Genomic DNA, 13,353 nt, shown 5'->3' on the forward strand with positions numbered 1-13,353 from the left:
TTTGCCCTTCTGTATGTAGGCCATATTACATGATGTTTATAGCAACTGCTCTGGAAATCTACTGATAAAATGTCAAACATTGATTTTAACGAGACTCATATGTTGTAAATTAAATACGAAATATACAAAAAAACGTAGGAGAATTAAATGTTTTATTTATTGGGTCATCATTACATTTGCATTACCTGTATCTACACTTACAGATGTATCGGGTAAAGATAAATTGTATTAAATGAAATTAGCTAGATTATGTAGCTAAATCACATGCATATTATGATATAATGATTTTATTATAGCCTTGGCCTACTTTTATGAAAGCCTACTGAAAGATCTGACAAACTGAAGTCATCTTTCTGGGGGGTTTATTGGTCAGAGCGTGTAGTGACATCAGTTTTTCTCTATGTCCAATTTTGTCGTATTCAAAATGGTGGAGCAATAACAAACGCATTGTAAATTTCTACGGTAAGGAATTTGCAACTTTTAGACTTAATGATTCATACTCATTGCGATGTAGATCATTCAAACCAGTCATCTATTTTATTAACTACATATTTGTCTTGCAGTAAGTTAGAAATGATCGCCGTAGCAAAGCTTTGCACCAGATCACACACAGCAAGCAAGCGAGATTTGGCCTAGCTAGCTAGCTAACGTTAGCTACACAGTGATTGAATGGGAGGGGAGGTGGGTTGGCAGGCAGGGCTCGTGTATGATCAACTGAGCTAACTAGTTTTTTTTGAAGAGTAATGGAGGAAATGATAGCTGGCTAGATATTAATAAGCAAGGTTAGGTTCGTATCTGGCGACAGAAATGTGCAGGTATGTCACAGTCAACAAATATGATGACATGTCTAGCTAGCTAATGTTGGTTGGCCGTAGCTCGCAGTAGTTAGATAGTTACAGAACTTTCCTAACTACTGTTATTTGCTCAGATTCATGCATCTGCAGTTGTAATACGTTTACATGCAATAGCATTCATTACACAACATGCGTTTGCAGAGCTGTAGCTGAAAAAAATAGAAGTGTGTGAAGAGACAGAGAAGGGTGCATTTTATTAGACTCCATTTCTTCAATATGACACAGTTTTTTTGTGTGTATAAGTATCAGCATGGCAGACAAAAATGGCAAGAAAGGGAAACCTGTAGGCGTGAAGAGAACATTGACCAAGAGAGAACAAGAAGATCTGAAGAAAAAGGTAAGAGATTTGACCATTTTATAGCTAGGCCTACACTTTGTTGCAGGTGGCTATGATTTTCAATTTTAAAACAATCCCTTTTCCAGGAAGAAGAAAAAGCAGCTGAAGTTTTTGAAGAGTTTTTAGCTTGTTTTGACAGTAACGACAAAAGTGGAGTGAAGACTTTTGTCCGTGGGGGTATCGTCAATGCAACTAAAGGTGAGCGAAACATCCTGGCTAATCCAACTTTGGTTGGGTCTGTGTTGCAGACACTATAATTTTTCATTATTTTAATATCTACACAGTTACAATTTCTATTTGATTTTTATTTGATTTTGCAGAAGAGGAGGCAGTAGAGGTTAAAAAGAGCAAGCTTTACCGACCAATCACCAAGTTTACTTCAGTGTCCCAGAACGTCTCACCGGCACACTCTTCTGAAATCAGAAGGCCTGTGAGTATCCATGTGAATCACTTACTGTGTATACAGAATGATACATTATTTTGTCCCCTTATATGGTTGTCTGGTCCACAGATTGTTAAAAAGAAGACGGAAGAGAAGAAGAAGAGCAACCTTGAACTTTTTAAAGAGGAGCTAAAGCAGTATGTTTTTGAAAGGCCGTAGTAATTCATGTTCTTTCATTATTTGACCAATTTGTTGTTTATTTTTGTGTGTAAATAATTGTGTTCTCCTAGAATACAGGAGGAGCGTGAAGAAAGGTACAAAAGAAAGACAAATGAGCCTGGGGGAGGATATGGAGAACTGGACATACCACTAACGCGACGATCAAGTAAGAGCCAAGTCTGTCCCTTGCAGTGGAATAAGAATGGTTTACTACAATAAGCCTTTGTCCAAATCAAAGATGAACCCTCTGTAGCTTTTACATGTTTAGCTACATATGAACGTCTCCCTCCAGTATTTGATGATGACCCAGCCATACCGAACACAACCAACCTGTACATTGGCTGCATTAGCCCCAAGGTAAAGAAACTATCTGCTTGGGACGTTTTGACAGGAGATAAAGATTCACAATATAGCCAGCTCTTCGTTTGTTTGGGACAAATTCAACTTACTTAAATGCGGACTGAATTTTTGTGAAACTTTGCTGATATGATACTTCTAATGTGTCAGATGAATGAAGAAATGCTTTGCAAAGAGTTTGGCAAGTATGGTCCCCTGGCGAGTGTGAAGATCATGTGGCCCCGTAGTGATGAGGAACGCACAAGGGTCACAAATAGAGGCTTTGTGGCCTTCATGACCAGGAAAGATGCAGACAGGGCCTTGGCTGCTCTAGACGGTGAGTCAATCTGTGATTAGGGAATATTGCATTCTGTTCAGTAAACGATGCCAGATGATAAATGCCCTGCTCCGTGTTCCATTAACCTTGTAGTATCATTGCTCCTTTTTGCTGCAGGTAAAACGGTTATGGGTTTTGAAATGAAGCTGGGATGGGGGAAAGCTGTTCGCATCCCTCCCCAGCCACTCTATACACCCATAGGGGTACTTAAAATGTCCACACCCCCACCCCCCTCCGGCCTGCCCTTCAACGCTCAGCCCAGAGACCGCTTCCGCAATGACTTTACCAAGCCATGGGGCAGGTCCAAGGAGGAGTTGGACAAGGTAGGTTGGCCCTTTAAAAAAAATGTTTTTTTAAAGAGTGTAGGGCAGGAGGCTCCAACCCTGTTCCTGGAGAGCTACCATCCTGTAGGTTTTCGCTCCAACCCTAATTTAACACACCTTTCTAATAATTAGCTGGTTGATAAGCTGAACCAGGTTAGTTACAACTGGGGTTGGAGAGAGAACCTACGGAAGGGTAGCTCTCCAGGAACAGGGTGAGGAGACCCCTGCTATAGTGTATGTGCATGGTTCTGTCAAGTTGTTTAAATAATTGTTTTATTTTGTTTTAAACTACAGTTAATTAGCCAATATTAGGTGTGTGTAGTAGATTTTCTATGCATGTTGATACATTTATCATAGGCCCAATCAACTGGACATTGCTTAGAATTCAGAATGGCATTTTATGCACAAAACAAAAGAGATGTGATGGCCATGTTCTGAAATAGCAGTTCCGAGTTCCATTTCCCTTTTTTAAAATCCAGTTGGTTTGTCCTGTGGTGCGTGTATAGACCTGTTATGAATCTATTCAGGATATGTTCTAAGGCAGGGGAATTTGACCCAGATGGAGTTATGAGGTAGTTACAGAACCATATGTAATTAAAATGCTACTGTAAAAGTAAGAGGGTGGGGGTATTCTATAGATAATGTACTTTGACAGTGTACCTCTCTACTGTAAAAGTATGAGGGTGGGGGTATTCTATAGATAATGTACTTTGACAGTGTACATCTCTACTGTAAAAGTAAGAGGGTGGGGGTATTCTATAGATAATGTACTTTGACAGTGTACCTGTCTCTCGAATGTGGGAACTTTTCCCCTCGATAAAATAAAGTATAGCTGTTACTGCTGTCCTCAGTTGATATGCTGTATATATCCTGCAGTGTTTCATCTGTGTATATATATACTCACTTTTTTTTATATCTTCACTATTTTATTTGACTTCACGAACAGACTCTGTCCGAAGCTGTAGTCAAAGTGGTTATCCCAACAGAAAGGTACACACTCTCTATCCATTCTTACTACTACGACTGACCAGACATTCTCACAGACAGAACCGTGTTAGAGGACAGAGGCCCTGCCCTGGTGTACTGTTCTTGTGTACGTACGTGACAGACAAGAAGCCCCAGTCCTAAGTGCTACGTCTCTATGTACATGACTAATGGGAGAGGACAGCTGAGAACATAACTGTCTCATAGTTTGTAGTAGTGTCCTGTTCTAACATTGGTCTATCTATCTTGTTGACAACATGGCCTATGTTCAGGGAATTGGTAACCCCTGCTGCTTAGGACTGGAGGCCCTATATCTAACTAGTAGGAGGGCCATGGGCCTCAGTTGAACATGGTTGAAGTGAATCATTGGCCTAGTAAGCAAAGCCCACAGTTTATTCATTCATGTCATCCTCATTAGATTAGTAAATGTCACCATTGTAATCCCCTGTCAGAAACATTGATTGTTGGAGTCAATTATATCCATTGAAACATACTGGTACTAGCTTCAGTGGCAACCTTTGTTCTTCCTACCTGTGTTGGCTGAGACACTGCAGACAGATGCAGCTAGAAAGCAAATGCATTTTAGATTAAAATCAGTTGTAGCTAATAGTAGTATTATGTTGTCACTCATATATATAATATATATATAGTCCCTCTTTTCATTTAGACACACTTACTGCTTCTTCATTTAGACACAATACTAGACACATGACAGAAACACTACTTCTGATGTAACTACACACTAGGGACAGACCGTCTCCCCCACTCACTCGTGTGTGTGCAGACCAACACACATCACACAACATATCCTCAACGTTGCTGTGATAAATGATTGCAGAGGGACAAATGTTCTAGAAGAGAGAGAGAGAGGTTAAGGGGCTCGGGGCCAGTGTTCAGTGAGAGCTTTGACATGGCCACTGGTCTGGATGAGGGGGGACAAGTCACAGCGTTTGGTCTCATCCCCTCTCCTTTTACTCCACAGGAATCTGTTAGGCCTCATCCACAGGATGATAGAGTTTGTGGTGCGTGAGGGACCCATGTTTGAAGCCATCATTATGAGCAAAGAGAAGAACAACCCTGACTTGAGGTGATCTACCATTGCTGAGCTCTCCATTTCCCTCTAGTCAAACCACTGGTCTAAAGATGTCTTTTTTAAACTCATTTTGAAATGGTTTTTATTCATGATTCCAGGTTTCTCTTTGACAACAAAAGCCAAGAGCATGTGTACTACCGCTGGAAACTCTACTCCATTCTCCAGGTAGGTCATGATCTGTCCTGGCTACAGCCCTATGACCATGAGGCCATCTCAAATCAAGTGTTATTTGTCACATGCGCTGAATACAACAGGTGTACTTGACCATGAAATGCTTTCTTACGAGCCCTTCCCAACAATGCAGAGTTAAAAAAATTATACAAATAGTAACACAATTGGAATAACATAAACAAGCATGATGCTATATGCAGGGAGTATCAGTACCAGACCAATGTGCAGAGGTATCTGAGGTAGATATGTACATGAAGGCAGGGTAAAATGACTAGGTATCAGGATAGATAATAATAATAATAAGGTATCTGAGGTAGATATGTACATGAAGGCAGGTTAAAGTGACTAGGCATCAGGATAGAAAATAAAAGGAGTAAAATTAAGAACAGTACCTACCCACTACACCTCTGCTGCGCCTCATCCATGTCCCTCTCCCTCCATCCCCAGGGCGAGCCCCCCAGTGAGTGGAGGACTGCAGACTTCCGGATGTTCCGTGGGGGCTCCATCTGGAGGCCGCCCCTCCTAAACCCCTACCTTCATGGAGATGAGGAGGTGGGAGAGGAAGAGGAGTCTCCCTCCCTGGAGGAGGAGCTGCTGAAAAAGGGCCAGCTGAAGACAGAGTGAGTGTTGCTGTACATACAGGGCAGAGAGGGAGGTTCTGAGGCAGACTGAAGATGAAGATGCATTCTCTCATGAATCTGACGTGTTACTGGAAAAACTGACTTTGGAATATGGACATTCTCAGGATAACAATGAATGCATGTTTTTATTCCAGGCACAGGGAGAGACTAGAGATGCTGCTGAGAGGACTCACCCCTCGTAGGGAGGACATTGGTGATGCTATGCTGTTCTGTCTGGAGAGAGCCGAGGCAGCGGAGGAGGTGGTGGGGTCCATCGCAGAGTCCCTGTCCCTCCTTCAGACACCACTGCAGAAAAAGGTCCCTTATCCTATGAGTCTTACACTACCAAGCACATTCACATGGCATATAGTATATAGAAAACATGTATTATCAACGGTCCCTGGAGAAATTAGGGTTAAGTGACTTGCTCAAGGCACATCGACCACTAGGTTACCTGTCGCCCAGAGTATTGCTCACAGTCATGTCTATCTTTATTCCCACAGATTGCCAGACTGTACCTTGTATCCGACATCTTGTACAACTCCTGTGCCAAAGTTGCCAATGCATCTTATTATCGCAAATAGTGAGAAAAGTCTATTTTAAATAAGTCTGTCATTACATAATACACATGTTCAGACAGAAAAACACAGTATGACCACTAACGGTTTATTGTTTCTCTGTTCCTTCAGTTTTGAAGCAAAATTGCCCCAGATATTTGGTGACATTAGTGATGCATATCGAAACATACAAGCAAGACTACAAGCTGAACAGTTCAAGGTAATGAGTGCAGTTTAAATAAATAAATAATGCTTTCTAATGTTTTCCCATGCTTGTGATCTGTTATTGCCTTGGCCAGAACAAATACATTATCACTCACCCATATGTCTTCTGTCCTCAGCAAAAGATAATGGGCTGTTTCAGGGCCTGGGAAGACTGGGCCGTATACCCAGAGTCTTACCTGATCCAGCTACAGAACATCTTCCTAGGTCTGATCAAGGCAGGAGAGGAGGTGATTGAGAGGGTAGAGGTGAGCTGGATCTCAGGACCTGTCCTGGAGAAGAGTTTTGATCAATGCCTATTTTACTGATGACACTGTTACATTCTCTGATAGTGTGTGTAAATATACAATTCAGCAACATTGGTTTATGTGGGCTGGGTATATCTCACCTCAGGTGTCGTCTCCAGACCTGGATGGAGCACCGTTGGACGGGGCGCTGTTAGACGGAGCTCCGCTGGAGAACCTCGACGGCTCGCCCCTGGCCTGGGACCCTGCCTCCCTGGATGGGGTGCCTGTTGATGACATCGACGGGGTTCCCCTGTGTGCACCCATGGAGGACATTGACGGAATGCCTTGTAAGTCAATCTGGCTGAATGTCTGTGAAAAATGGAAACCATGAAAGCGTTATAAGATGTGGACTTGATGTAAGTTTGTGTTCTGCAGTGGATGAGCTGGCCCACTCAAGAGTGGCTCTATCTAAATGGGAGAGGGTGGACGATGCTGACGCTCTCCCACAAGGTACTGTACTGTCAGCACTGTCAACCCAACAATCATATCTCTACTCCTAACCTACAGCTCACCCTGCCGCTTCCTCTTTCAGCTAACACTGAATCCAAATGGGACACTTTGGGAGAGCAAGATTTGGGGGATGACCTGAATGTCAGGTAAGAACCTGGTGCAGGCACTCTTTTCCCCATCACTGAAACCCAACTCATCACAGAGTTACTGTAATGTAGCATTTACTACTGTTGAATGGTGTTTTCCAGCTCCAGTCCTCCAGTACCCCCAACAGTACACAGTTTTGTTGTAACCCTGGACAAAAAAAGGGCTTAATGATTAATTGACAAGTAGAATCAGGTATGTTTGTATGGGGCCATAACACATATGTACTGTTGGGAGAACTGGAGTTGGGACATAGTGGCTCTTGCATTTTGCTAAGAGATTGGTTGACTGGCAAAAAAATTGTTGCTACATTTGGGGGAAACTTCATCTATTTTGTTTGGAACAAATCGTAGATTGCTTAGGGCTGACAAGATAAAGGTAAACTGCAGGCAAGGAGATTGAGTCTAAAACAAGTAACTTAACTTGGTGTGTCCCTAGATCAATCCCTTTCTTGAGACCTGATTTCTGCTCAAATTATTTCTAAAATGGCAAACAAATTTAAATGTTCATATGTTATTTGGACGTCAAAGTTAAGAAACTGCTTGTGTCATGTTGATTATTCTGCTCTGCTTGGTATAGTGGGCTATCAAAAAAGCTGAAAGAGAGTATGCAGGTCATGCAAAATAATGTTATGTATATGCTGAATGTTCCCCCTAGGACCCACATTGTTGTCAGGTATATGCTGAATGTTCCCCCTAGGACCCACAGTGTTGTCAGGTATATGCTGAATGTTCCCCCTAGGACCCACAGTGCTGTCAGGTATATGCTGAATGTTCCCCCTAGGACCCACAGTGTTGTCAGGTATATGCTGAATGTTCCCTCTAGGACCCACAGTGTTGTCAGGTACAGTGCCTTGCGAAAGTATTCGGCCCCCTTGAACTTTGCGACCTTTTGCCACATTTCAGGCTTCAAACATAAAGATATAAAACTGTATTTTTTTGTGAAGAATCAACAACAAGTGGGACACAATCATGAAGTGGAACGACATTTATTGGATATTTAAAACTTTTTTAACAAATCAAAAACTGAATAATTGGGCGTGCAAAATTATTCAGCCCCTTTACTTTCAGTGCAGCAAACTCTCTCCAGAAGTTCAGTGAGGATCTCTGAATGATCCAATGTTGACCTAAATGACTAATGATGATAAATACAATCCACCTGTGTGTAATCAAGTCTCCGTATAAATGCACCTGCACTGTGATAGTCTCAGAGGTCCGTTAAAAGCGCAGAGCGCATCATGAAGAACAAGGAACACACCAGGCAGGTCCGAGATACTGTTGTGAAGAAGTTTAAAGCCGGATTTGGATACAAAAAGATATCCCAAGGAGCACTGTGCAAGCGATAATATTGAAATGGAAGGAGTATCAGACCACTGCAAATCTACCAAGACCTGGCCGTCCCTCTAAACTTTCAGCTCATACAAGGAGAAGACTGATCAGAGAAGCAGCCAAGAGGCCCATGATCACTGGATGAACTGCAGAAATCTACAGCTGAGGTGGGAGACTCTGCCCATAGGACAACAATCAGTCGTATATTGCACAAATCTGGCCTTTATGGAAGAGTGGCAAGAAGAAAGCCATTTCTTAAAGATATCCATAAAAAGTGTTGTTTTAAAGTTTGCCACAAGCCACCTGGGAGACACACCAAACATGTGGAAGAAGGTGCTCTGGTCAGATGAAACCAAAATTGAACTTTTTGGCAACAATACAAAACGTTATGTTTGGCGTAAAAGCAACACAGCTCATCACCCTGACCACACCATCCCCACTGTCAAACATGGTGGTGGCAGCATCATGGTTTGGGCCTGCTTTTCTTCAGCAGGGACAGGGAAGATGGTTAAAATTGATGGGAAGGTGGATGGAGCCAAATACAGGACCATTCTGGAAGAAAACCTGATGGAGTCTGCAAAAGACCTGAGACTGGGACAGAGATTTGTCTTCCAACAAGACAATGATTCAAAACATAAAGCAAAATCTACAATGGAATAGTTCAAAAATAAACATATCCAGGTGTTAGAATGGCCAAGTCAAAGTCCAGACCTGAATCCAATCGAGAATCTGTGGAAAGAACTGAAAACTGCTGTTCACAAATGCTCTCCATCCAACCTCACTGAGCTCGAGCTGTTTTGCAAGGAGGAATGGGAAAAAATGTCAGTCTCTCGATGTGCAAAACTGATAGAGACATACCCCAAGCGACTTACAGCTGTAATCGCAGCAAAAGGTGGCGCTACAAAGTATTAACTTAAGGGGGCTGAATAATTTCACACCCAATTTTTCAGTTTTTGATTTGTTAAAAAAGTTTTAAATATCCAATAAATGTCGTTCCACTTCATGATTGTGTCCCACTTGTTGTTGATTCTTCACAAAAAAATACAGTTTTATATCTTTGTTTGAAGCCTGAAATGTGGCAAAAGGTCGCAAAGTTCAAGGGGGGCGAATACTTTCGCAAGGCACTGTATATGCTGAATGTTCCCCCTAGGACCCACAGTGTTGTCAGGTATATGCTGAATGTTCCCCCTAGGACCCACAGTGTTGTCAGGTATATGCTGAATGTTCCCCCTAGGACCCACAATGTTGTCAGGTATATGCTGAATGTTCCCCCTAGGACCCACAGTATCGTCAGGTATATGCTGAATGTTCCCTCTAGGATCCACATAATGTTGTCAGGTATATGCGAATGTTCCCCCTAGGACCCACAGTGTTGTCAGGTATATGCTGAATGTTCCTCCTAGGACCCACAGTGTTGTCAGGTATATGCTGAATGTTCCCTCTTGGATCCACATAATGTTGTCAGGTATATGCTGAATGTTCCCCCTAGGACCAACAGTGTTATCAGGTATATGCTGAATGTTCCCCCTAGGACACACAGTGTTGTCAGATATATGCTAAATGTCCCCCCTTGGATCCACATAGGGGTACAGGAGTTCTGGAGAAGTGGGCTTGTTACCTGTGGGCCAACTTAATCATAAGTTTGACATCTTAAATGATCGTGCCCCAGGTTACATGAAAAAGCACATTGATATGGTCTAACCAACAGTCACAATACCAGAGCTAGTATTATGTCTTGTGAAATCCCAAGAGTAAACAGTGCTGTGAGGACCACATTTTTCTATACAGGCATTTGTCTATGGAATAGCCTCCCCTTGGAGATCAAGAAAAAATAGCTTTAAAAGCAGGCAAAGATTTATTTGGACAAGGTTGTCCAAGTAAGAGAAACCACTCCACTGCCCCATGTGTCCCGTGAAATTAATATGGTTGATTAAGGTTAGGGAAAAGTGACACTTTAGGATGTCAATATACATGAATGTGTTATTGTTTTTACCATCAAGGTCCACTTTGGAAACAAGCATTTTAATGAATACTTTCAAGTGATATCCTCTGGGTCCACATTGAACATTTTGGTTGTATGTCTGTTACCCAAAATAAAATAAATTCCTCTTATCACCCCATGGTCCACAGTGCTAACATTAAGGGAGGAGATGGGAAGTCCGAGGATGACAGCAGCGATGATGACAGCCCCTCGAAGTATGACAATGCTGACTTCAAGAGCTCCCTCAGCAGTTTTGAGATGTCCGAAAGCAAGAGGAGCCGGCTGAGAGAGCTGGAGGTAAGTACAGTCAACAATGCCTACTAGGACCAAGTAACACACTGCAGCAGACCTTCTGACTCAGTCCATACCGGTCAACCGACTTATAATACATACAGGCCCTTCAGAAAGTATTTACACCCCTTCACTTATTCCACATTTTTGTTATAGCCTGAATTCAAAATGGATTTGTTTTTCTCACCCATCTACACACAAAATCAATCACATTTATTTATAAAGCCCTTTTTACAGCAGTAGATGTCAACGTGCTATACAGAAACCCAGCCTAAAACCCCAAACAAAGCAGAAGCACGGTGGCTAGGAAAAACTCCCTAGAAAGGAACCACGCTCTGAGGGGTGGCCAGTCCTCTTCTGGCTATGGGGGCTGGAAATAAGAGTACATGGCAAAGTGAACAAATTTTAAATCTCATTCAAATAAGTATTCACACCACTGAGTCAGTACTTTGTAGAATCACCTTTGGCAGAGATTACAGTGAGTCTTTCTGAATTGTGCAACATTTACCCATTTATTTTCAAAATTCTTCAAGCTCTGTCAAATTGGTTGTTGATCATTACTAGACAACCATTTTCAGTTCTTGCTGTAGATTTGTCAAAACTAACTCAGCCACTGTCTTCTTGGTAAGCTACTCCAGTGTAGGACAGATATCTATTGGCAGAAAGCTTAAATTCTTGTTAATCTAACTGCACTGTCCAATTTACAGTAGCTATTGTTTGAGGAGTGCAATTTAACAGTTATTACTAAAACCATTTGGGCAGTCTTGATGCATTGCTGTTAAATTTTGTAATGGTTCATTGGATCAGTCAAACTTTGCATATACACCGCTGCCATCTAGTGGCAAATCTAAATTGCACCTGGGCTGGAAAAATACATGAGCCTTTTTCTTGCATTTCAAAGATGATAAAAAATAACTTTTTTTTTCTTTGGATTACGTTATTTTGAAATGGTACCAAGAATATGCACATCCTTGCTACAGGCAGTTAGATTTGGGTGTCATTTTAGGAAAATTGAAAAAGGGGCGGATCCTTGTTTATTAGAGTAAATTCTTAATTGTGGTTAACGACAGATTTTTACTTTGTCAGCTCTGGGACAAGGTAAACGTTACACTATTGCACACAGAGTTCAACTTACATGACTTGTTATACACATTAACCCTGAACTTATTTAGGCTTGCCATAAAAAAGGGGTTGAATACTTGACTCAAGACATTTCAGCTTTTCATTCATTTGTAACCCCCCCCCCGGAAATTATCACTTAAATTCAGGCGATAAAATGTGGGAAAAGTAAAGCGGTCTGAAGGCAAAACCCGAATACGCTCAGCAGTTTGTTCGATTTACATTCATTTATGCAACAATTGGACCCACTGTCCAAACAGTACGAGTGTATGTCTCTTATATTTACTCAATGTGTCTCTGCTGCAGGTGAAGGTGATGAAGTTCCAGGATGAGCTGGAGTCTGGGAAGAAGCCCAGGAAGTCGGGGTTAAACATGCAGAAACAGGTGGCACACTACAGGAACAAGCTATTGCAAAAGGTGGGTTTCTAGTGTACTTTTTCATAAGTCCGGCAGTAAGGGAAACTGTCCAGATACCATGAAGTTGCAGGTTTAAATGTGACTTTAAAAAAAACTTAACCGGTTGCAATGGCTCCACATGTTCTGTTTACATCAGGAGTTTGATAAGGATGACAAGGAGAAGAGAGAGAGATCCATTCCGAAATCAAAAGAGCGATCAAAGAAGGATGAGCGGAGAGACAAGGCGGAGGAGACCAGTAAAGGACGGGACAAGGAGAAGAGTAAAAGGAGTCAAGACCGGGACAGGGGACGGAGTAGAGACACAGAGGAGCGGACACAGAAACACAGAGGACATTCTCCCGCAAAGTAAGGCCTATGTGAAACCATTGTTCCGTTTAATTTGTGTTCAGCATTCAATATTTTTGCTGACTCACCCCTATCCCATCCTTCCAACAGAATCAAGTCAAAGTCTCCCAAGAAGTCCAAGCGGTCGCGGTCGCCCTCGCCAGTCAGGAAGACGTGGAGGAGGTCTAGCTCCCGGTCGCCCTCGCCGGTCAGGAAGACGTGGAGGAGGTCTAGCTCCCGGTCGCCACACCGCTCCCACAAAAAGACTAAGAAGAGCAAACACTGATCCTGAGGCCTATGCCTCTCCCCCTGAAGCAGCTAGGCGGCTTTCATGGACTGCCCTGCTCTGCCAGTGCTGACCATGCCACGGCACCACACGCTTCTTTCCCACAATGCCTCTGAACTGCCTCTGCAGTGAAAATTTGGCCATTTTTTTGTAAGATGAACATTGTTTGTACAGTTCTGTTTTCCCATCAGGTTGTTTTTAAACCCCATTCAGATTGCGACTAGTTCCTGAGACAATAAATCACTCTTGGCAATGTGTCTGTGTTGTCATCCATGCTCCAGGATGGTGAAT

General features: G+C 42.4%; 1 protein-coding gene across 4 annotated transcripts; it reads left to right on the forward strand.

Moving 5' to 3' along the window:
* Positions 1–357: 357 nt before the first annotated feature.
* Positions 358–13,319, forward strand: LOC112231280 (U2 snRNP-associated SURP motif-containing protein). 4 transcript variants are annotated; one of them, XM_024397950.2, is made up of 24 exons: positions 358–462; positions 1,098–1,191; positions 1,278–1,389; positions 1,512–1,621; positions 1,703–1,770; positions 1,864–1,958; positions 2,046–2,149; positions 2,300–2,465; positions 2,583–2,788; positions 3,735–3,778; positions 4,755–4,859; positions 4,964–5,030; positions 5,484–5,656; positions 5,812–5,974; positions 6,160–6,239; positions 6,346–6,433; positions 6,555–6,683; positions 6,829–7,009; positions 7,098–7,172; positions 7,255–7,318; positions 10,775–10,922; positions 12,342–12,452; positions 12,589–12,797; positions 12,888–13,319. In XM_024397950.2, the coding sequence occupies exons 2-24, from the start codon at positions 1,105–1,107 to the stop codon at positions 13,060–13,062; spliced, it is 2,760 nt and encodes a 919-aa protein (XP_024253718.1). In that variant the 5' UTR covers positions 358–462; positions 1,098–1,104; the 3' UTR covers positions 13,063–13,319. The 4 variants fall into 4 exon arrangements, with proteins under 4 accessions (XP_024253718.1, XP_024253719.1, XP_024253716.1 ...); XM_024397951.2 differs by having other exon boundaries at positions 2,085–2,149; XM_024397948.2 differs by having other exon boundaries at positions 1,512–1,770.
* The last annotated feature ends 34 nt before the right edge of the window (positions 13,320–13,353 follow it).

Source organism: Oncorhynchus tshawytscha, linkage group LG33, assembly GCF_018296145.1.
Source record: "Oncorhynchus tshawytscha isolate Ot180627B linkage group LG33, Otsh_v2.0, whole genome shotgun sequence".
NCBI lineage: Eukaryota > Metazoa > Chordata > Actinopteri > Salmoniformes > Salmonidae > Oncorhynchus > Oncorhynchus tshawytscha.

Excerpts from the sequence above, each read along its gene's own strand:
- LOC112231280 (XM_024397948.2), top strand. The coding sequence starts at position 1,105 with ATGGCAGACAAAAATGGCAAGAAAGGGAAACCTGTAGGCGTGAAGAGA. Across the intron at positions 1,390-1,511 it reads TATCGTCAATGCAACTAAAG|AAGAGGAGGCAGTAGAGGTT; the intron begins GTGAGCGAAACA and ends TTGATTTTGCAG. Across the intron at positions 3,779-4,754 it reads GTGGTTATCCCAACAGAAAG|GAATCTGTTAGGCCTCATCC; the intron begins GTACACACTCTC and ends TTTACTCCACAG.